We start from the raw sequence: 23,398 nt of genomic DNA, 5'->3' as shown, positions 1-23,398 counted from the left end.
ATGAAAATAAAAGGGACTGAGCAGCTGTTCAAAATGCCACAGTGCACTCTGGGTGATTTTGTATCTGCTCGGCGAGCCCGCTGTTGTTTAGAGAGGAGCCTGTGCTGCTGTGAGTCACCTGGTGTGCTGCTCTACGTGATGGTGCCGTCGCTCCACATTCACACTTTGGCATCTTATTCCTCTCCCTGACGGCCGCAGGTGTTTGTTGTTGTTTTTGTTTGTGTTGTTCGACGCTGACACTGCTTCCACCTCCCCGGACCCTGACCCACACAAAACACATTGAACTTGCCAAAACAGTGCAGCAGCACCACAGAGGCAGAGTAGATTCTGCAAAGTGTGCGTTTTTTTTCCTGAGAGAACACGTGTGCAACACAGCGGATGGGGGGGGGGGGGAAACTCTTCAGTTTCATAATGCTGTTATTCAAACCCTCATAGAGAACTCTCCCACTCTCATCTAAGGATTAAGGGAAATCAAAAGCTTTGCTTCCAAATTAACGCAACGTTTTTCATTGGAAACCTCTAAGAAAATATCCCCAGCTCGGACCAAAGATGATTCAGACGACCATCGTGTTGCGGTTCAAATGAAAAGTCCTCCACAGATGTTCTCTCTTGTGTTTGGCTCTCGACGCCTTCTGATCTCATCCTGACACATTATCATCGGGAGTGATTTGTCGACTCGTGTGCTGGGATTCATCATTAATCAAATCAAATCATATCAAATATACTTTATTGTCCCCATGGGGAAAGGTTTCCCCGGCCGAAGTGCTCCAGCAGCTGCAGAATTATGAGCTGCAGCTGCACTGACTCCAGGTCTGTGGCCGTGCAGCTCCACCACATGCATCATTAGGGAAAAGACATGTTTCTATCTAATTAGGGACCAGTGACAAGTATACCAACAATCCTGGCAGGGCCGCACCTAGCCTTTATGGGGCCCGAAGCTGAATTCATTAGGGGTAAATATATAATAATCATCCTCAATTGTACTGGTTGCGGTTGTGTTTGTCTACCAGTGACAGTAGAATCAGCTAAACCAGCAGTATTAGAAATATAATAATATATTGATACAGTTCAAGCTCTCCTGGGGTCTTATGTCGAGGTCTAACTCGGGTTCAGGTTGAGAGGTTTGGTTTCGTAGACATGAAGGCATCAGCAGTTACTAGGCAGACATGGTTCTAATAAAACACAACCCAGTTGCATTATGGGAACATTTCTGTAGCTTGATGAACTACGTGCCCAAAGGTCAAGATATCTGAGGCTCTTCAGCTTTAATTCTGACCTTTCCTTTTGGCCGAGTCCGGGAATGAGTCGGTCTTTTGGTTTCTCTTCCACTTTGATGCAGACTGAAGTATTTTAACAACTTTTGGTTGTATTGGACTGAACTGATGTTGATGGCTCCCAGTGGATTAATCCTAATACCAGTGGAGCTCTCTGACTTTTCCTTCAGAGCCGATATGAGGTCAACGATTGGGTTATTATGCAGTTTTGTGCAAACATTTCTTTCTCTCTAATGTCAGATTATTTGTGTAATTTTATTCCCATCAGCCTCAGCTCTACACTACGTTTCATGCTAATTAACAAATATTGCCATATTAAAATATGCTAATAGTGAGCATGGTTAACATTGTCAGCATTATCATTATCTTGGGAGCATGTTAATGTGCTGTTCATACACGACTTGTATTGCTGGCCTTTCTTTATGTCAGTAAAATACTAAATATCTGGGGTGTCCCTCTAACTGTTGATTAGTCGAGTAAAACTCATTTATTTGAACAATAGTTTCAGATAAAGGTCGATCAGTTTGCAAACTCCTTCGTTTCTCTTTCTTCTTCCGCTTGTGAACTTTACTTCTTTGTTTGTCTCGCTCCTCTGCCCCCCCACGTCTTCCTCCTCTGTTGAATGAAAAGACCAAGAGGTGTTTTTGTTCTAAAAAATAAAATGAAATAAGTGTCTTGAAAGTGTCTCTAGAAGTCACAGAAGTCGAAGAAGACAGAAACAATCTCTCCAGTCAGAACAATGTGTCCTTGACTTCGAGGTATCTGAGTCATCACTTCTCTGAGGCCTGAGCTCCAAACAGGACAAAGTCAATTTATTGCTGAGTCACGTCTGCTTCCTGTCTCACGCTGCCTTCAGGAAGACTTTCTTTATTCAGACACATTTGTTTAACAAACAGCAGCTTCAGGAGAATCTCTACTCAGACTGTTTAGTCAAGTGGAGAAGGAAATTGGTGACGCTGTTTTGCAGATGATGGAATGCATCTCTCTGTTTTTCATGTCTAAGCCTTTAAGACGCTGCAGTTTACTCTGGTGATATATATTTAAATCTCTCTGTGTGAGCAGTCGTGCTATGTGTAATCACTACCAATGAGACGGGGCTCTGTTACGGACTTACGGCCTGATAACCGGGAGTTTCAGGGGAAATATCAGCTGTTAAATGTCAGTAATCCTGCTCCGGCATTTGGCAAATTGAAATGGATTTTCCCTGTTCAATATCCCCCCCCCCCTCCCCCAACAACAATTGTTATTCTGCTGTAAAGTTTTGAAATAAAAAAAACTAAATGTGCAGTATCTGCTCTGTATTACATGAACCGCAGCCTTTCAATCAATTGTCTTTTATTGTTTTACTAGTTTTGTACTACTTTTTTATGCAGTTCAAATTCCTCCTTTACAGAAAACACTGATCCTAAAGCTCCTGAAAGGACTTGTTGTTTCAGCCAATATTTCACGCCTCTTGGCTGCTCTGGCCGGAACCCTGAGACGATTCAGAATAAACCTGCTGGTCAATTAGAGCAGACTGGGCTTGATCGGGGGGGCTTAAAGAGACCGGGGCTAAAACCAATTGTTTTAGACAGAGGCTGAAAAGAGGAGCTGCAGCAATGTGAGAACGGTGATGCGTTACATGCACAAAAGAGCATTTAAACCTTTTACAGTAAATACAAATTTGGAACTCGTCTCCTTTAAATCTCTCTGGCAAACTGGTCGTCTGCCATGTTGACTTGTGGCCCAGTGAAGACACCTCTGGTGGATGAAGAGCAGCTGGTTTATTACTGTACAGTAGCGTCGTCCTTTGCCAGCCGTGCGGTCTCTTCTGACCGTCGGCCATCTGCGTCTGTAAGAGCCGGCACTTAAAAACTCTGATATTACAGTACGATAAAGCTTAAACTGTTCTTGTCCTGAGTTTATAGCAGAATTAATTTCCTGTGAATGGGCGATTCGCTACGAGGCATCTCTGCTGTAATCTATTTGGCAAATATGAGTGGAGGAAGTGGAATTGTCATTTAGAGATCCAGAATAAACCTGGGGGATTGTACTTTCCGGTGGTTATGTGGGTCACACATTGTGTTATCTGAGAGAACGTTATCCCGGGAGAATCAAATGTGTTAAGTAACTGGCAGTCAAGATAAAAGTCTGTGTGTGCTTTGTGTCTGACAGGTCGGCTCACAGGCGCTCATCTTCCCAAAGTGCCACAGACAACAGACTTTTTCTCTTTTCTCTTCTTGACAAATTCTTCGCTTTCTCAAGTGCGCGAGCATCATCCTACGCAGCCGAGCGTACAAAGCTCCTGCGTCTGTGAACATATGGTGCCACTTCGATACCCCCATACCCCCCATGCACCCAAAAAAGTGAGCTGGATTCTGAAGGAGAATAGAATATTGCAGAGTGTTGTACTTGTGGGGATTATGTACCATTTGGTATCAGATATGCATTAGTCAAATGGGTTTTGGAAGCTTTCGTCTGTCGTGGTCACACATGTGCTGACACAGACACACACACACACCAAACACACACACACAAACACACAAACACACACACACACACTGCATATCTGCACCATTTGATAAAGGCTGTAATGTGCAGCACTGATACTTGAATGGTTGACAAATGTGGCTTCCTCCTTATTGTTTGAGTTTCAGCTGCATGAAAACAAACAGATTTCACATTAAGATGATGCTCTGGACCATAATGATTCTGAATCGTGCCAACAGAGCAGATTAGTGCTTATTTGACCTGGATTGAAGGATTTTCTTCTCATGTGTCACCGGCGATAAGGGGGGCACCACAGAAGGAGCGTTCACCAAGGGCAGCAGCTTTGACAGATTCTGTTATTGTGCTGGAGAAAGGAAACGCTGCCCATTATAGGACACAATTCAAATTGATTGCAAGGACTTTTAAAACAAGGACATACTTATGAATATCTATTATTTCTAAAAGAAAAGGAAAGGAGCTTTGTTTATGTCCTAATTGATCCCTCCTTCCTAACACATAACTGAAGTTAACAATCCATTGAAATGAAAGAAAGATTAAGAGTCAAATGATCTATCATTGTATATATATATATATATATATATATATATATATATATATATATATATATATATATATACTATTCATATTGCAATTTTGATGTATTTTTGCAAATATATGGGAAGCTCAAGGATAATCTCACTGTGAAGTCCATGCATTAGCTGACATAAGGATTCAGCGTAAGGAGTTATTCATTTGTTCCAGATCTGTCGATGTGAACTGTTCAGAGACTGAGATGTCAGAATTAAAATAATCCATCACATTAGAAACCCGGCAGATCAAGAATTATCACACTGATGCGACAATTAAATACAAATCCATTATTTCCAGAGGGCCGTTGTTAATTGATTTGCTTATTTGCTCACAAGGGTTTTTTAAGTCATAAATAAGTAAGAGATAATTGCAGTGGAATAAATATCACTACTCAAATTAATATGGATCTGAATACAGCTGATTATTGATAAATGATTGATCAATAAATCTCAGGATAATACCTTTCACAGTTTCCCACAAACCAAAGTGACGTCTTCAGTTTGTCTTTGAGCAAGAGTCCAAAACCTGATACTTGCTTTGCAGTGAGAGAAAGAATAAATCATCATATAATCAAAATTGTGGACGATCATATTTTTTATTAGATTATTCAATCAGTGAAGTTTCTCATCTTTTTCTTGTTAAAACCCCTGAACATAAGGTCTTGTCTTCCGGCTCTGTCTGAGTGTCTCCTGTTCAGTTTGCTTGTGATAGAAGGTCCTGCAGCTTGTGTTCACTCACTTCATCTTGTTATTAAATAATTAAGTGCAAGTGATGCTGGATTTCTGGTTCTGTTAGTCTGCAAAGGTTTTAGCTGTTATATTCAGGCGTCGCTGTCACGTTGGATCAGACAGGATTCAAATGTAACTGTCATATTTCGTGAGAGGTGGTTAATTATGAGAAATGTGTTGTTGTCTAAGCACTTGCTGGACCGTTTGCATTTGCAGAGTAAACACTTAGACATCTCTGCTGATGTCGGTTTGAAAAGAAAGTTTCTGAGATCCTGTGTTTTAAGACGAGAGGTTCGAGTCCCCTGTGGTCCGCCCGCTGCCTCATGACAGCTGTGTGGGGGGACTGCCCCCTCTGCTGGGCTCGATAGGGATCAGCAGGATACACACCTCCCAGATGAGAGATTAACTTCAGCATCTGTGTGCCTCAGTGAACACATCATGTTTCTACTCTGCCTCTTCTTTGCTTGTGTTGTTCAGATACTTCTACTCAAGCATTGTTCTTCTGTGACACTATCTTATGTCTTAACTCCACTAAGGAAGACATACACAAACTGAAACGTCTGTTTCTCACCCTCTCTCATTGCATCTTCTTGTGGGGAAGTATGAATAATTGTACTTCAATAGGCTTGTTTCAAGATGCAGATTCAGGTTCATACTTAAACACGCTGGTAGTAATGAAGATGAAGAAGAAAACGAGGAAGAAGAAGATGAAGAACAAGATGAAGAACATGAAGAAGAACAAGAAGAAGAAGACGTGGAGCTCAAGAGGGTTCAAGTGGCGCTAAGGAGGAAAGTGAGGCGAGCTGGGCCCCCCCGAGCTTTATCGAACCTGTTGCACCACCCAGATTACAGATACAGAATACAGGGGGGCGATGATCTGCTAGTGTGGGAGGAACCACCTTCACCAACATGGCTGAGACCAAAGAGAAGTGTGTGTTCTTTAATTAACATCCAGGACTGTGAGGGTGAGACGTGACGTCCACCATCAAGGACCTGGGAGTGAATGTGGACGACCAGGACACTGACATCTTTTCCATCTGCAGCAGAATCCGTCTCCGCAGCTATTTACTTTGAGTTAAATGGGATTTGCACGATTTAAATTCACTTCTACCTGAATCTTTTTTTTGGGCTATTACAACGTTTAATGGAGTAAATGATTTACCTCACTGGCAACTGAAATAGAAAGAAAAACAAATATGTGCTCATGTGATGAGTCGAAACCCAATAGACTTGTGTAAATAGCTCCTGAATGGAATTATTCATATAGTCATAAACCTAATCTAAATTCAATAATATCTACAAATTGCATTAAATCTCTCCCACAGTTCTCGTGGCACTCAGAGCTCCTCTTGGGGAACTTGTGCACGACCGTGTCGATTCTTCCTCCTCCCGGGAAAAGAGGAGTTTGTTATCTGGGACTTGTGAAGTGAGACCTTTTCTGGGAATGTGACATGAATGAAGGGATGTGTCCGAACCCCACTCTTCATCTCAAGAGCCCAGATGTGTTTATGCTGCCGTCTCAGGGCCCTGGAGAGGCTGATGCTTGAGAAGGGAGGAGGAGGAGGAGGAGGAGGAGGAGGAGGAGGAGGAGGAGGAGGAGGAAGAGGGAGAAGACTTGGTAAATATTTTCTCAAACACCTTAATTGAAATTGGATTTTAACTGCTCGGTTGGCCGTGGTGGGAAGAATCAGGTGCCAGGGAAGCAGAGCTTTTGCATTGCAAATGTAATTTTCCATTTTTATTATTTTTTATTTGCCCATTGCCCAGGAGACACTTGAAAATAGCAGATATGATTTTTTATGAGCCGTTTTCTTCAGGTTGAGCCTTTTCATTATTCCATCGTGATTAGCTTTTCGGGTTGAACCACAGCGAGGATCGTTGTTACTGAGCTGCAGCGCCAGGCTTTGTGGGAAATTGTCTTCTCTTCATGCCCAGATGAAGCCTGATGGAGGTGAAACTTTGATTGCACATTATATACGAGGAAATAAACAGCTAATTTGTTTTGCCTTTTCATTCATCTCACAAATGAACGGAGCGCTACTTGCTGATTATTCTGTAATTTTCAAATTTATTGCCTATTTGCTGTACATTAGGTATGAAAACTGCTGCCGTGATTGATTTGGAAGGTGATGTTTAGACGGTTAGTTTCCGATTATCCAAAGAAAAGCAGAAAAATTTCATAAAGCAAACTAAGCATGCTGCTTGGAGGAAGCATTCAGACCTTTGACTGGAGTTAGAGTAAATACTGTGAAAATTACAACCAGAAGTCTCTGATTGAAAGATTTGCTTTAGTAAAAAAGTATTTTTTGTTTAGTTATTTTAGCAGCTTCTATCAGACATTAAGGTCATGTGATCTCTCAGTTTCCTCACAGTTCAATCAGGTCACAGCCCCCCCCCCCCCCCCACATATGTAATCTGCACACACAGGCAGGAGAGAAACTCTACGGCTCCCTGGTGTCCCGGCTCCCTATAATCCCACAGTCTGTCTGGGAGCTGGGATCGATTCATGCTCAGAGTGGGTTTTAGCACCTTTCCAAACAGCTCCCTCAGAGATCTTTGCTCAGGGTGGGTGAGATGGAACGACCCGCGGCTGCAGCCCTAAGTGGCCGTGCAGTTAATGTCCATCACTGTCTGATCTGAGGGTCACAAACAAGGTCACTGCGGCCGCGTACGGAGTCATTTTCCTCCAGCTAAAATTTTTAGCTTTGACCGAAAGCTCTGATGTTAAAACTTCCTAACTGCTCCGCTGCCCCCCTGCTGTTAATGGTCCTCGTTCCCCGGCTCGGCCGCTGTTCCCCCGACTCGGCCGCTGTTCCCCCTCCCCGACGTGGAGCTCCTCAACCCCTCCGTCAATTGCTCAGCGGGCCAATCGTCCTGATGGATGAGCGGACGAGTGGAGGAGATTGAGTCTCACACTGGAGCCCGTGGAGGTTCGGCGCCCGGCTACGCCCACACAGAACCAGACTGCCTCCAGACTCTGACACATCATTTCCTCTGTGATTTGTGGCCAGATTGAGGTTGAAGGAGACAAGGACATTTTGTCTGTCCTCATGGGAACAGATGGATGCTGCAGCTTGTTTTGTTTCCGGTCCCAGAGAACCACAGAGCTCTGTAAGGGATCGGTTTCATGCTCCGTAATGTACTCTTCATGACTAGCTATTACAGGACACTTTCAGAAAATGACCAGCCATTTGTTTTCTGTTGCTTTGAGAACAACTAAGAAAAGACTGACTTTGCTTTTTCGGAAAAAGTCACGACAGGAGAGAGGTTTTGTTCTTTAACAAAAAATGTAAGTACAGAAGAGCAGCAGAGAAGAATTTCACATGTGTCGTCTTTGTGCTGCTTCACACGAGATCGGAGTGGAGACCCTTCTGTTTGTGATCAAAGATGAACAGTAATGTCATGAAATGAGGCGTGATGCAACGTGCGTGCAATTGGTAGAATGTGATTGGCCTGTCGAGGGCAGCAAATGGTCACCGTCTTTTTCATCCGCCCCCCCACATGTTTGATCTTGTCTCCGAGCAGCGAAGCCCCCAGCTGTTCCCTTGAGACGTTTGATGTTGGAGATCAGAGCTTCTGATGGCACTTTGTTTTGTGGGGGGGCTTCGCCATTACGTCACGCCCGGTTCAATCTCCTCGCCATCAGATAACTTCAAAGAATCTCGGATAAACCACCTTCCCCCTGAAGGCCTGGAGTTTCCCACCTGTGTTGCCGGTTAGATCAGAAGCACGTTATCAAAGTTTCCTGAAGAAAACTGAAATCCATCTTCACCTCAGGCTCTGAGATGTCGTCGCACAACAAACTTCTCATCTCTGCCTGATTCTCTCTCTCTCTCCTCTGAGCATTGATCTTGGCGCTGTCCTGCCAATAGCCTCTCCTCTGTGAGACCTCTCCTCGTCCTCTGTGTCTTATCCATTATTCATCCCTCTTAGCTCGGGCTGTAATACCTCTCACCTCAAGACGACCACTTGGCTGCTTCGCAACATTTTCATCAAAAAACTAAACAAAATAGCCAACTTGACAAAATGTATGGTGTTGTGACAGGAAGGAAGGGTATGGAAGTTATTAGCAGCCTGTACATCACCTGGATTTACTGCCCGGTCCCTTATTATAGAGACCAAATAGGGGGAGGGGGGGGGGGGGGGGAGTCTCCCTAATGCATTGTGTGTAACTGCAGAGAGAGTCTGGACCCAAATCTCTGGAGGTCCTCCGCAGGTCACGTCTGAAAACGGCGTTTGACTCGGTCATGTTGGAAGTTAAAGGTCCATTGTGTAGAATCTAGAGACGCCTAGTGGTGAAGTTGCGTGTTGCAGCTGACATGACAGAGAACCTGTGGTAGCCCTCTGTTTTCATACAAACTCAAATGGTGTTTAGTTTGTCCTGTCTTGGCTACTGTAAAAAACATGGCAGCCTCCGTAGAAAGGACCCGCTCCTTATATAAATATAGAGTTTTTAAATTTAAAGTGTTAAAGGGTTGATTTAGATGAAACACTAGTGAAAACATCACTAGGATTATTTTATATTCCGTTTCTGCCAATAGATCCTTTCTCCTTAATCTTACACAATGAACCTTTACGGATGTTTACTGACAGAATTTCTCATCAAGTTTTATGCGTCTCACATTTCTGCATTTTGAAGCCGTCCAATAAACACAGTGTTTTCCACAGAGTGATAACAAATCTGTGGAATCTGTGTAATACATTTAGAAGCAAAAGTGTCTCATAACCTTTATGTGTAGAATAAAAAACAAAAATCATCTTACTGGTTCTTGCCTGGTTGTTATGTTGTATATTTGTTTTTACAGCCAATATATATCGTTGTAATTACGCACTAAATATTCTGCCCCACAGTAATTGTCAGACGTAGCTTCTGGCAGATTTGTGTTAAAGCTGGAAAGCCTCAACTTGTTTTTTACACTTTGAGCTGTTTAACTATAACACTAAAGAAACACTGGTTGGTTTCTCAGACTGGTCTCACTGGTGCTGTCTCTCCCCCCACAGAGGAAGTCGCTGATCGCCACCAGTCTGATCGTGGCGGTGTCGCTCTTCGTGGTCGTGGTGAACTACTCGGAGAAGCCTTACTTCCTGCTGCAGCCCGTGTTCGGCCAGACGTTCAGCAGCCACTGGATGTTCTCCAAGCAGCCGTACAAGGCCTTCAAGCCTCACCTGGGCTACGTCAGTATCCCCAAGCAGACGGTGCGGGACGCTCAGTACAAGAGAAGCTTACATGAGCAGACACAGAGTTGATTTCAGTTTAATTATGTCTTTAAACTAGAAATATGTCACTTTATTGTACTTCTGTCATCTGCATGGATCGTCACTGATATAAAACTGAACTAGAAATTAGCTGTGACTGAAAGGTGAGTTTAGATTCTGGGGAATAACAGAGCTAGGATATGATATGATAGATTTCTGTCTTGTTCTCATTAAACTGAGGGAAGTTAGAGAAGAAGTGGGCCGAGAATGGAGCCTTGCAGAGCTCCACTTAAAAAATCTGCAGAGGAGGTCACTCATCACTCTTAAGAGAGCTGAGTCCGTGCTGAGATTCTAAAAAAAATCTCTGGTAAGAAAGAAATCTTGGAAATTGGCCCTAAATTATTTGTAATAACTGGCTCCAGACCAGTTTTTGGTCGAACTGGCTGAACTATGCTGTCATTAAACAAGTGGGACCTTCTATCAAACAACAACCCCTCGATAATGAGGCTGTGCTCAAATGCACTTTTACAAAAGCACAGCATGTCCTTGAGGATTGTTTTTATCTATTTCATCAAATTCTGCATGATTGATCTGAACACGTCCGTCTGATGTCTCTCGTGCAAAGTATTTCTTTCTAATTTCAAACACACAAGTCTGTAATCTGATTCTCCCTCCTTTCGACTTTCGATATCGACTCGTCTGCAGTTGAAGTTGCGACGGGTGGAACGATCTTTCATGAGAAGAGTGCACCTCATATCCAGCAGGCTGAAATTGGCAGATTAATGGGGAGCGTCATCCCCTCTGCCTTTGGAGAGTTTCATCCACACAACACGGGCCCAGAGGCAATCACGTCTTCCGCCCGCCTGTACGTGTGCCCCCCCCCGTCTGCCTTCAGAGGAGACTGCATAACTCACCCCCCTCTCCTCGTGGTGATTTATGCAAAGCACCGCACAGGACCGGCGGTTCCTGCAGAATTAGACATCTTTTCAGCTCAGATTAACCAACCAGCGAGTTTTCTATCGCAAATCAGTAAGAGCAGTGATTGGTCCGAGCGTGGGAGTCAAGCGAGGTTCTCTGCTCTCCTGAGACATCTTGACAAAGTGAGGCCAGACTCTCGGAGGTCTGGTGGAGACGATACTGGTGTGCCGCGTGTCCTAAGTGATTACGCCGGGAGTGAGGTCCTGCTGTGTGAGCTGTCAGCCTCTGTTAAATACACAGCAACAGCTAAAGAAGCATTAATATGTCTGCTGGCCAGTGAGCGTTCGTTCCCGATCCGTGGTGAGGCGTCATTTTGAGGTGTTATTAACCCCGGGCAGGCTTTTATAATGCATAACCCTGCAGCGTGGAAGTGCTCGGCCTTATTTCCCTCCTCTGATTGCGTCTGTCTCCAGATGTGATGAATGGCTCCTGCTCTGCTTTTCAGGAGAAATAGGAAACATTTGTCTTGCGGCACTTTACATTCAAACCTCTGCTCTTTCACAGCCAGAGACAGAAACTTGACATTCTCATTTACAACAGAAAACGAACAGGGTCTTTGAAATGTACACATTATATAACACGAGGGGACAGGGCTTCTGTTTGTGGATTATTTAAATGGGGAATCTTCTGGGTCTGGATTAGGTTGCACCAGCTGTTCATCTATTATTATTATCAATTGTTAAATCCTCCTTAATCTCCAATTAGCAGCTTTCCAGTTTCAAACGATGATTTTCAATATCAGGTTGCGTCATTAATACTGGAGGAGCCTCTCAGCCAGTAAAGGCTGTGATGATATGTAAATCAGGAGCACGGAAGCCTCACTAGTGCCTGATCAAAAGCAATAAACTGTGGAACCAGAAAATCCCTGTAGCTTCCCCGCGACGTAATGTTCAGAAACACGAGGGAATAAATCACGAGACAAAACCGACCTGTAAATTAAATGTATGGTTTTGTTTTAGTCGCTGAAGTATACATTTGAATTCTAATTAATGCAGATTAAATGAACTGAGTTTTGATCGTAGACTGTATATAAAGACGGCCGACATCTGGATTGCCCCCTGGTGGCTGGCTGCAGTATAGGACATACACCCTGCCTCCTCCATGTTAGCAAGTAGGACATGGTTTTAAATAAAAAGCTAAAGTCAACCTCAGAAGTTTCTCAGAAATTGTTTCCTCGTATTTAGGATGTACTGTTTAATCTCTGTGATATTTAATAGAATACCCAGCCAACCAGAGAGCCACGTTGCTTATGTGGATAAAAACTAATTCCATTTTCTGAAATGACTTTCCAGGTATAAACTTTATTCTTCATGTTTGTTGTAGGATGTGTGCATGAAGCCTGGCAGGAGCTTTTAGAATAAATCACTCCTCATCACGCAGACAGCTTCAGCTTATCAATGAATTTTTTAAGCAGACGGATTTCCCAGTCCCAGGGAGGCATCTTAAACTGGGACTTTAATGTAATAATTATTGCTTATTAATTAATCGTGTTTAGAGCATTTTAATGAACGCCAAGGTTAAGTTCACATCCCAGCGCTATAATTTAATGAAGAGCATGTCCCCGGAATTAAGCCAGCATTTTTTTTTTAATAACCTACTTTATTTTTTAACTCACTCGTGCATTAAAATCTGAGGCCGGGAGATTTTATACTTATCAGAGAGGAGCAAATTTATTGGGATTATAAAAGCACTCTCTCTCACTCTCTCTCACTCTCTCTCTCTCTCTCTCTCTCTCTCTCTCTCTCTCTCACTCTCTCTCACTCTCTCTCTCTCTCTCTCTCTCTCTCTCTCTCTCTCTCCCTCTCTCTCTCTCTCTCTCTCTCTCTCTCTCTCTCTCTCTCTGAAACAGCACCGCCGTGAATATGAAGCCCAAATGAGAATCACAGTTGAGTGGAGAGCGAGGCCGTAACAGTTTTATTGATTTACAGGATGTAATACTTATGAATTTGTTCGGCAGCTAGATTCCAGCTCTACGATACACACTAAATAAAACTGCTTCAGTGGGATTCTGTGTTATTAGATAGGCTCCTGTACACTTCCTCTACGCATGTAAACGTGATTAGTGTTCAAGAGAAACCAATAATGTTCACCGTCGCTTTTATTGCCGGGACTCTAAACTATCCAGATGCCTGTTTTTATCTTTGAATGAATCTGTTTAATAACAGGAGCTTCACGCAGCTTGTGTGTCTGTCTTGTGGTTATTGTCACTGAGCAGCTCTACTGAAGCAGCTGTGTGGTAAATGCCTTGCTCAGGGGCAGGCGGCGGAGCGAGTGGTCAGGCCAGGGGGAAATATTTGTTCTAAGTTTCTTGAAGTACACAAAGAGCAATTTTCAAAACTAGTGCAGCTCATTCACTTTGAAGACAAACTGACAAACAGGAAGTGATTCTATGAGAGACCACGACTGTCTGTCGGTCCGATACAGGGAACAGTAATCAGATTAATAAGATGATGCAAGTTCGACTCCCCACCCGTCGCTGTAGTTTAAGGACGTAGAAGAAGATTTAAACGGGGCCGCAGACTGACTGATCAGAGGCAGCTTAGTCAGTTTTTATTAACCTTGAATATATGGAGAATCCAAATTGGACCAAAATCTGAATAGGAATACATCTGCCATGTGTGAGGTGGATTAGATGAACAGTTCATGAGATATATATGAGCCACATACACCAAGACGTTTGTCAAAGCTGTAGAGGAAAGAGCAAACGTGCATCTTACTGAATCAGGAATGGTGCGTCTTGATGTTGGACGTATAGTCGACCCCTCTGGTTAAAGTGTGGCCCCTTCATGGCCCCTGGTTGAGGCAGATCCCAGCTTCACCACTGCTCAGCATCTCACCGGCGAACCAGCGTTTCCAGCAGATCCCAGAACAACCTGTGTCTGCTGAGAGGCGTGAAGGAGTTATGAGAGGGTCTGAGTCCAGCGGGCGATGATGGACGAGCCGCTGACAGCTCAAGGCTGCTGGGATGTGTCTCTCAACCAACCCAGTAACTGCAGAGCGACCAGCTCAGGTCCGGGGATCATGTCTTGACCTGTGATTAAATCCATTCACGAGGAGGAAAAAAAGAAATAGCAGGTAGCTCAGGTCAGAGTGATTGACGTCTGGCAGGAAAGAAAATGCACAGATCTGGTGTCATTTCCTCTTTTAGCAGTCGACCCTCTGTTGTGTTGCGTGAGCACAACGACAACACGAGTGCTGATAAAGTGGTTGTAATAGAATTCACCGGCTCGTCTTGCAGGATCGTGTTTGCACATAATAACTCTCATGTTGTTGATTTAACAGGGAACATGTGAGGGAGAGGTTCACGTCCTCAGCACCAACACTCAGCCGGAAGGCAACACAAACACAAATTTGTATTCACACGGGCGATATAACAGATAGTCTCCATTAAGCACATGATCAAACGGGACGCAGTCATGACACACAGCATTCCCCTTTCCTAACTCTCCGTTCTCTTGAGTCAATTTAATCTCATCAAAGCAAACTAAGCGTATTATCTCAAATTAGGTAAATCTCTCATTTCGCATTCCGAGGAGTCTTTCTTCTCTCTTCTTCTTCCTCTCTTCGCAAACTGTAGCGAAGAGCTGGTGTTGAAGAAACATTTCAAATGGCCTCGCTCCACTGGAGTGTAATAAAGACACACACACACACAAACAAAATACAGTTAGATAAATGACCCAGCTTCCTTGCTTCTCTGCCCTGCGTTGTCCCCGTGTTGTAACTCTGAGGTCTCAGATTCAATTAACCTAATCAATGTTAGCTCTGGGCACAGCGACATCAATCTTAGCGAATAAAAGAAAATGATTTAGGGCTGTAAAACCCCCGGTGAATATTTTTATATCTAATTACCAAATGCATTTTATTTTATGTTGCGATCACACAACCCAAGTTGCCAAAACCGCACTTTAATATCATTGCCTCGACTATAAAGCAGATCACAAAGAACGACACCGTAAAGAAACACAAGAGGCTGTATTTTACAGAACCACTTCCAGAGGTTAACATTCATATGGGAAAAATATGATATCAAGTTTGATTAAGGTTAATTAAAAGACATGCTTTAAAACTCTCCAGCTACTTTCAACTGTCTTGGTACTAATTTGAATTTAATTTCTGCAGGAGTCAACAGTTACCTCACCAGTTAAAGTTTCTTAATTAGACATTATATCTTAAATTGAAGACTTCTCCAAGTTTTGTATGATGTATGAAACATGTTATATTAAATGGTTGCTGCATATATCTCGGGTCTTAATTATAATGAATAACACGTATATGTGACATCTGCTAGTTATTGATGTTTTATACTCTTGGAAAATTGGCAATCAGCTTAATTTTAAGACTTGTATCTTTAGCTTGGCGATGATTAGTATGATTTATTAAACACGACATCCACAACATAACACACACAATGTAATAGAAACAGACATTTGGGGAGTTGTCTGTTTTGACACGTCAACTGGTTATTCAAAATATAAGGTTCTAAATATTTTCTTTTCTGTATTAAAAGGTAGTATACAACCTACTCACATCCAGTACAACACTAGCACTCAGGCTTACAGAATAAAACCATCACCTTTCTTCCACAGCTCTGACACTGAGCACTGGTTTAATCATGGTTCCCCCCCCCTTCCAGCCCCTGAAGCTGCACTGTGAGCTCTGCAGCATCGTGTCCAGCTCCGGCCAGATGCTGGGCCAGGCCGCCGGCCCACAGATCGACCGCTCGCCCTGCATCTGGCGCATGAACAACGCTCCGACTCGGGGGTTCGAGCCCGACGTGGGCCGCCGCACCACGCTGAGGGTCGTGTCCCACACCAGCGTCCCCCTGCTGCTGCAGAAGCCCCAGCACTTCTTCGGGCAGGGCAACGACACCATCTACGTGGTGTGGGGGCCGCTGCGGAACATGAGGACGGACGGGAAGGGCATCGTGTACAACATGCTGCGGCAGGCGGCGGAGAACTACCCCCACGCACGCATCTACGTCACCACGGAGGACAGGATGAACTACTGCGACATGGTCTTCAAGAAGGAGACGGGGAAAGACAGGTGAGTGAACGGTGTGTGTTTGTTGCTTCTGCTTTTAGTCGGGCAGAACTCGACCAGTTCACCACTCAGACCTGTGACACGCTGAGCTGCTCAATGCTGAATGCTGACTCTCCCTTTCATGAAGCCTTATCAGAGCCAGTTACTTAACTTCCCCTCTTCCCCTACATGTCGCTGGAGACAATCGGCTGAATGGAAGCTTTGCTGTGTAGCCTCAGAATGACACGTTGCCGTTGGCTGGTCTGGGGAAAGTCTGGTTAATGAGGTAGCAGGATTCTGGCAGCGTCTCTAAACCCTCCAGTAGCAGCTGGTTTCACAACTTCTCCAACAGCTTCTGTGGCAGGTTCTGAATCTGCAGAAAGTGTGTCAAACTGCAGATGAGCAGAGGATCACCTGGGGATTGGTCTGCATGTTGGTTTGGTGACATGGGCATGATGTGTGTTTGTTGCAGAAAGGACAGTCAGTGATGTTACATTACATTACATTACATGTCATTTAGCTGACGCTTTTATCCAAAGCGACTTACATTTTTTTTTTTTTTAGAACACTCATCATTTTATGAGGGGCCATCTAGGGGTTCAGTATCTTGCCAAGGACACTTAGGCATGCAGATGGGTTAGAGTGGGATTCGAACCGGCAACCTTCTTGTTGCAGAGCACCCGCTCTATCCCCTAGGCCACGCTCTCCCGTTGTATAGACACACCCACCTGGCTATTCCCTTTTTCCTTCACTTCCCCAAAGAGAATCACAGGTTAATGACTAGAAGAGCCAATCTGGGCGCCGCTATTGTTTGGGATGAACCTCATTCCTCGGAGCGGCCGTCACTCGTTTCCGCTGAGCTCCTCGCCCCTGTCTCCTCCCGCGTGTCATCAAGACCTCTTTTAACTTCTTAAGAGGATTAACATGTTCAGTAATAGGCACAGCATCCATTCAATTTCAGCTCCATTGTCTCGCCGGCATTCAGGATGGCAGGGTTAACACAGAATTTCATGTCGGGCGTCCGTGTTCTGCTCGGCTCAGCACTCGTGAAGGTACACGGAGCGCAGATAGAGACGTGGGATTAGGGAGGGACGCTCGGGGGGGAAGAATCTCATTACAGGACACAACGCTCCTGGGTGAGACGCAGCACTTCAATCATTTCTGATTGGTATGAGAGTCTAAACTCCGGCTGCAACAATGAACCTACTGAATATCTAATGAGCTCTGAGAGGATCGACTGTACGTCTGCGCCTGTCTGCCATCGTGTGTGTTTGTTCAAAACGTTGTTGCAGCAGTCGCACAGTAGGTTTGACTGAAATCAGGGGGAGGAGAGGAGCAGTTAGTGTTATTATGTTGAGCTGTTCCCACTTGCTATGCAAAGTATGAGTCCACAGCGATGTGACAGTCAAACATCTCAAAATAAACCCTTCTTCCCCCCTAAGCCATTAAGCCCCGCAAAACACATTTATTAATGTCTAGAAGTCTTTTAAAACACTGTTTATATATAATAACCCGTCATTTGTGTGTGTGTGTGTGTGTGTGTGTGTGTGTGTGTGTGTGTGTGCGTGTGCAGGTTTACTGTCAGTGCTGGATGTGAGGTGTGTGGGCTAATCTTCATCAGCCAGTACTATAAAAAAAAGTGTCTGTCAGTCATTTCTGGGCAGAAACTTAAAAGATATATAATTTGTGGCAACTTTCCATCAAAACGTCTAAAAGCAACTAAATATATGTAATATATATTTAGTTGATCTACATTATCCAGAAGGTTTCCAACAATGTTTAAACCAAGAGAAGAGTGTGATGTGTTTCATACAACGGTGGTGAAGAAAGATTCCATCTTGAGAGAGAGCAGCGGTTATGCTGTTATTATAATGATTAGTTCAAATAAAGCGTTTTGCATTTTGCACACAATCTCCTTCTTCACTTTTTCAGTTCATAAACAATATCAACGTCGGCTTTAAAATTGCTTTGTATCACGGAACAGGGACACAGTCAATTACTGCTGCTGCTCAACACATCCCCTTAAAGGAAATCAGGGAGCGGGGGGGAAATTAAAACGGACAGTGGTAATGAAAACAGCTCAGAAATCACACAAACAAGTGCGACAAGTCTTTGGGGGAAAAACTTGTTTTTCTTTTTGTGGAGTGTTGCTGTGAAGTCAGAGTAATTGTCGACCCTCGGGAAAACGATAGGATTGTTTCTTAAAGACAAAAACAAACAGTGAAGTGCACTGGTTCCTTTCATGTCATCTGCAAAGAGAAAAGCAGACGAGGAAAATGTGTTTGTGGAAAGTCAAAACCAAGCAGGTCCTCGAAATAACAAGGAGGGGTTTTCCTTAGGAGATACAGGGATGTAATGCTTTTTAATATCCAGTTATTGAAAACACAGTAGACTGAGAATCATCTTTATTGAAACAGGAGCAGGGAAACAAATCTGTGTTTTCAAATAAAGAGAAAAATGTTTATCTTGAAGCCAGATGTTCTCCAAGGGCCCGTTCAGACCCACTGTCAACATCTGTCCTGAGAGGTGAGATAACAGGTGGTCAACTCACACCTGTTGATAAGATTCATCCTGAGAGAGAGAGAGAGAGAGAGAGAGAGAGAGAGAGAGACAGAGAGAGAGAGAGAGGCTGAAATAATTAAATAATGTGAAGATTTAGTGGGAACGAACAAATGTAAATATGAGCATTTTAAAGGAGTAACGTCCCTGGGGTGTCCTGGATTCAGACCCAGCCACAGGCCTCTCTCTCTCTCTCTCTCTCTCTCTCTCTCTCCCCCCCCCCCCCCCCCCCTAGTCCCCCTCATCCCTTCAGTGATCAGCCCAAAAGCAGAAATAATCTCAAAGATGTAAACAGAAACCAGTCGGATTGATACCAAAGCCGAGACAACGTACCGAGATGTAGATGTGTCCGACAGCAGCTTCAACCTGTGTCATGGCACACTGCACACTGCACCAGGAAGAGGCTGCCGGGCCGCCCCTCTCTCTCCGTTATCTGCTCTGCCTCCTGAGCTGCAGTTGTTGGCTGTCGGACGGAATCTGCGTGGCCCTGTTAGCGGCGGCAGATAACAGAGCGCACCACGACACGGGACTTAAATCACACTGTCACTTTACAGCTCCGCCACCTGGGCCTGCGTGACCTGGGTCCGTGCTTCCAGCTGCTCCTTCACAGCACGTGCACAGAGTTTGTGTTTGTGTGGAGGTGGAAGATGTTTCCCACCACATAGAAAAAGGTTAATTTAACAATCTGCGTTGGTGGTTTTTATACCATCTTGATTTTGTTTTGTGCCTTTGCAATAGCAAATGTTTCTCCTTTCTTTTATCATGAAAACATGTAAGAGCTTGTTCAAATATGTTGAAATTGAAACTACAGCCCATGTTCTTCTTATTCTTCATTGGCTCATTCTGGTACTAAATAAAACAAAGCGCTTCATCCCTGACGTGTTCAGTCCAAGGTACAAGTTCCCCGGTTTAACCTCAGCTTCAGGTTGGAATGCGCTGAATATCATGTGATGCACAAAAACGCAGTGTCCACATCCAGTTCACATTTCCAGTCACTTCTGCTGCCGGAGTGAATGTTTGTCCCAGTTTTCCCAGAGCTTGTCCTGGACATATGTGTCCTCGTCCACAGGAGGACACCTGAGATACAAACAGTAAATGTCCAGTTCATCAAACAGAACCACCACAAGTCTCACTTACTGTCGGCTCACCACTCATTTGCATTTCCCTCAATTCTAATACAAATCTCACAGCATCCGAGTAGATTAACATTGTATAATGTATTTTGCATATAGTGCACTTTCAGAAATGTTCATCATATCATGCTCATGTTTGAACAGGAGATGGAACAGTAATAAAATACACTAAAACAGCACTTAAAGAAATGACTCTTCAAACTCGTTCTAAAGCTTATTATGTTTCTCCAGTTTATGTTTCAACCAATCAAAATGCTGATGTGCACTTATCAATAAAATTACCATGAAACTTTAGTACAGATCCAGAAATATATTCAGGTTCGTTAACATCGTGAGATAGAGCTTTGTGAGCTTTTGGTGTATTTCTAAAGTAACTATGCAGAAATCTTTACGAAAATGAAATCAGGTATAGTCGTAATATGGTGAAAGTTTGAGTTTGGTGCAATATGCAATATGGTGATGAAGTGGCCAAGCAGCCTAAAGTAGGGACCACTGTTTAGAATTCAGTGATTTGACATCAAGAATCTAAGATGACCTTATCTTCTTTGGATTATTTTTGTCGTCAGATGAGCAACTCGCAGATTTCTCTGTTTCTTAGATTTAAGTAGGAAACCGAGGAGCTGTGACTCAGAGCTTTGTTCTTTGTTTTGAACAATAATCTGAGGAAATACATTGTTTGAACAGAAGCACAGATGTTATCCTTAAACGGCTCGATGATCCCTCTGGTGAAATTTTTTTGGCAGGGACCAAAAGTTGATATTTCATCTGCAATTTATCATTAAGGGAGAGTCGGTCTAATCGTAGATGAACCAAATAGCAGATGCTCCTCTCTCTTGGGCCCCGGAATATGTGGTGAGTTGTATTTTAATCTCTTTTTATTAGCGTGAATGTCACAGCTGTGTAATCATGCTTCATAATCTCCAGCCGTCCACTTCATGTGAGTGTTCGTGCCCCCGGCTCTCCGCGCTTACTCATCCTAAAATAGTTTGAAAATGAAACAGCGTTTAGTTCAACAGCCTCTGTGTTGTAATCACAGCCTGAGATCCTGTTCCATATTTGTCGGTGTGAAGTCGTGTGCTGCAGATCGGGGACATTTATTTAGCGATGTTATCAGATTGAAATCAGAAGACGTCCCTGTGGATTTAAAGCTCAGATGGATTATAACACAAAAGTGTGAGTCAGGCTTCTGGTTGTTGTGTGAAAGAGCTGCAGAGACTTGTGTTTTATCAGATTTCATTTTCACCCCCCATTCAGGGATTCTGTTTGTGGTGTGGGAGGCGACGTGGTGACCAGCTCAAAACTACTGACCAATAAGATCTCTGGAAAACCAAAGTCATCGTTCCTACAGGATCCTGACAGGGACAAAATAAAGTGACAAACAATAAACACCATAGAATGAAGAGCTTTTTGAAAAATGTGTTAAGATCATCTAATAAATGGAGGGGGAACGAATTCCACTAAATAACAAGATAATAGATATTATATCTGCATTTTAATTGGACGAAAATGTTTTAATTAGTTCATGGTTCAGGACAATGTGACTTTTAATTAAAGGCCACACCTTGTTCATATGAAAACACTCAGTTAAGCCAGATAACTAAAACAAAACCTGGATGTGTTAAACTTCATAACACAACGACAGGAACTTGTCTGGTCCCTGGAGCTGAGGTGGGGAACATGGACTGAGACGAGTGGCCGGGGGGGCGAAGTGAGGACCGGACTACCACAGATAGAAATCTCTGCTCACTGAGCTCTGTCCAATCTGAGTCACAATATGGCAGAGAGCAGTCGGCGGCTTCGATGTCAAATGACTCCCCACCTGAGCATCGCAGGCTTGTTTACAGCGGGCGCCTCAGTGAGTGTGTCTGTAATTGCTTTGTGTGTTGGACGTCAACAGAAGAAGAAAGTGCCGATAGCAGGAGCGTTGCTTGTTGGCTCGTGTAGGAGATTACAACCGGTGTTTGCAGCATCTCACCACAAAGCTTTAATTTCATGCTTATCACTGCGAGTGGTTTGAAGAGAAAGAGAGCAGGAGGGTCCGTTGTGTTCCTCTCCACATGGAGCCGGGATTCACTGAACGAGCGCCTGGATCTCCAGTGTGTCACTGACAGCGAGCGTGTAACCACATCACATTGTGGCGCTGAGAGCTGGTTATTGCCGTGAAATTGACGTATTAAATTAATCCACGGGAAACACTGGCGTTTCGGGGGGATGGCGGGGGGCTGTTGAACAGGTCAGAACTGGAAAGTCACCAGTGTCCGCTCCCAGAGGAAGAGGGGACCAGCCACCGGTTGTCTACTCTATTTTCATGACCTTGTTTTGTCTCAAATTAAGTGATTGTCGGAGGAAGAGGAGTTAAAGGTGAAGAGCAGTTTTCCTGTTCGGCCATTTTGCATTTGATGTTATGATCCTCAGAGAATGGATGTCTAAGATGAAGAGTAATTTCATCCTCTTATAGCCTCCGTTCAGACTCTGTGTACATTTTAAAAACTAAAACAACATGTGGTATATCCATCCTGCTCTGAATAAATATCCAAACCTACAGATTAGAATAGAATAGAACAGATTTATCATAAAGTACATGATTCCAAAGCGATCCCAAGGCCCAACAGTCCCTGTGAATTCAACCAAGCCTCAGAGCTAAGGTCACATTACATTATCTCACCTACACGTTGGTGCTAGTGGCAAAGCTCTAGCCCCATTATTTTTAACATACAGATAAAAACTTAACCCAGCACTCTATGAAGCCACATTTAAACAAGCTACATCTAGTTCTAGAAGATTTGCATCAAAGTGATCACGCTCATATAAATCGTTCCCCCGAATATCCCTGATGAGGATTTTTATCTTCATCCAAACAGAGGTGATAACATAACCTCCTCAACGAGGGTAATAATGTGCACAGGGGTAAATTCTGAATATATATCATTGGGTTAAAAAATGTGTCATAAAACATGTCAAGTGCATATTTACATACATGTAAGGTGTTGTTAGATGTGAGCGTGGATACACATGCATGCACAGTCTGTGGTTTTGTGTGGACTGGGCGTCGCTGGAGATCAGTGTCAGTGTCGCTGGTCTGTACTGTTCACTTCTCTTCTAGCCTCAGGGCTGGAGGCTGTTTTTGAATCTGTTTGTGATGTGATGAACCTGAAGTGTCCGCCAGAGGGTAGAGGGGCCAGAAGATGGTGGAACGTGTCATGTCCTCGCAGGAAGGACCGACATGCAGGCCCGGAGGCTGAGGCAGGGGAAGTTGGATTTAATGAAAAACACAAAGCAGGCTCACAGTGGCCTCATTAACATCAGGAGATCACAAAACTCAAACTAAGTTCAACCAATACGGAAAACTCAAGCAGCAAAAAATAGGTGGAACCAACAGGACTGAACTGAACAGTATGGGTCCTTCAGAATAATGTAAATACAGTGAGACATTAAACTCATAGTCGGGGTT

At 43.8% G+C, this 23,398-nt stretch overlaps 1 protein-coding gene across 1 annotated transcript in view; it reads left to right on the top strand.

The window, feature by feature from the left end:
* The window catches only part of st6galnac3 (ST6 (alpha-N-acetyl-neuraminyl-2,3-beta-galactosyl-1,3)-N-acetylgalactosaminide alpha-2,6-sialyltransferase 3), a 56,880-nt gene that overhangs the window by 7,667 nt on the left and 25,815 nt on the right, over positions 1–23,398 (top strand). The window contains exons 2-3 of the mRNA XM_062403859.1: positions 10,064–10,258; positions 15,870–16,279. Coding sequence (XP_062259843.1) covers positions 10,064–10,258; positions 15,870–16,279 — 605 coding nt within the window. The remainder of the gene's footprint in view (positions 1–10,063; positions 10,259–15,869; positions 16,280–23,398) is intronic.

The sequence above is a fragment of the Platichthys flesus genome, chromosome 14 (genome assembly GCF_949316205.1).
Source record: "Platichthys flesus chromosome 14, fPlaFle2.1, whole genome shotgun sequence".
Taxonomy (NCBI): domain Eukaryota; kingdom Metazoa; phylum Chordata; class Actinopteri; order Pleuronectiformes; family Pleuronectidae; genus Platichthys; species Platichthys flesus.
This window is presented reverse-complemented; position numbering and strand designations above follow the sequence as displayed.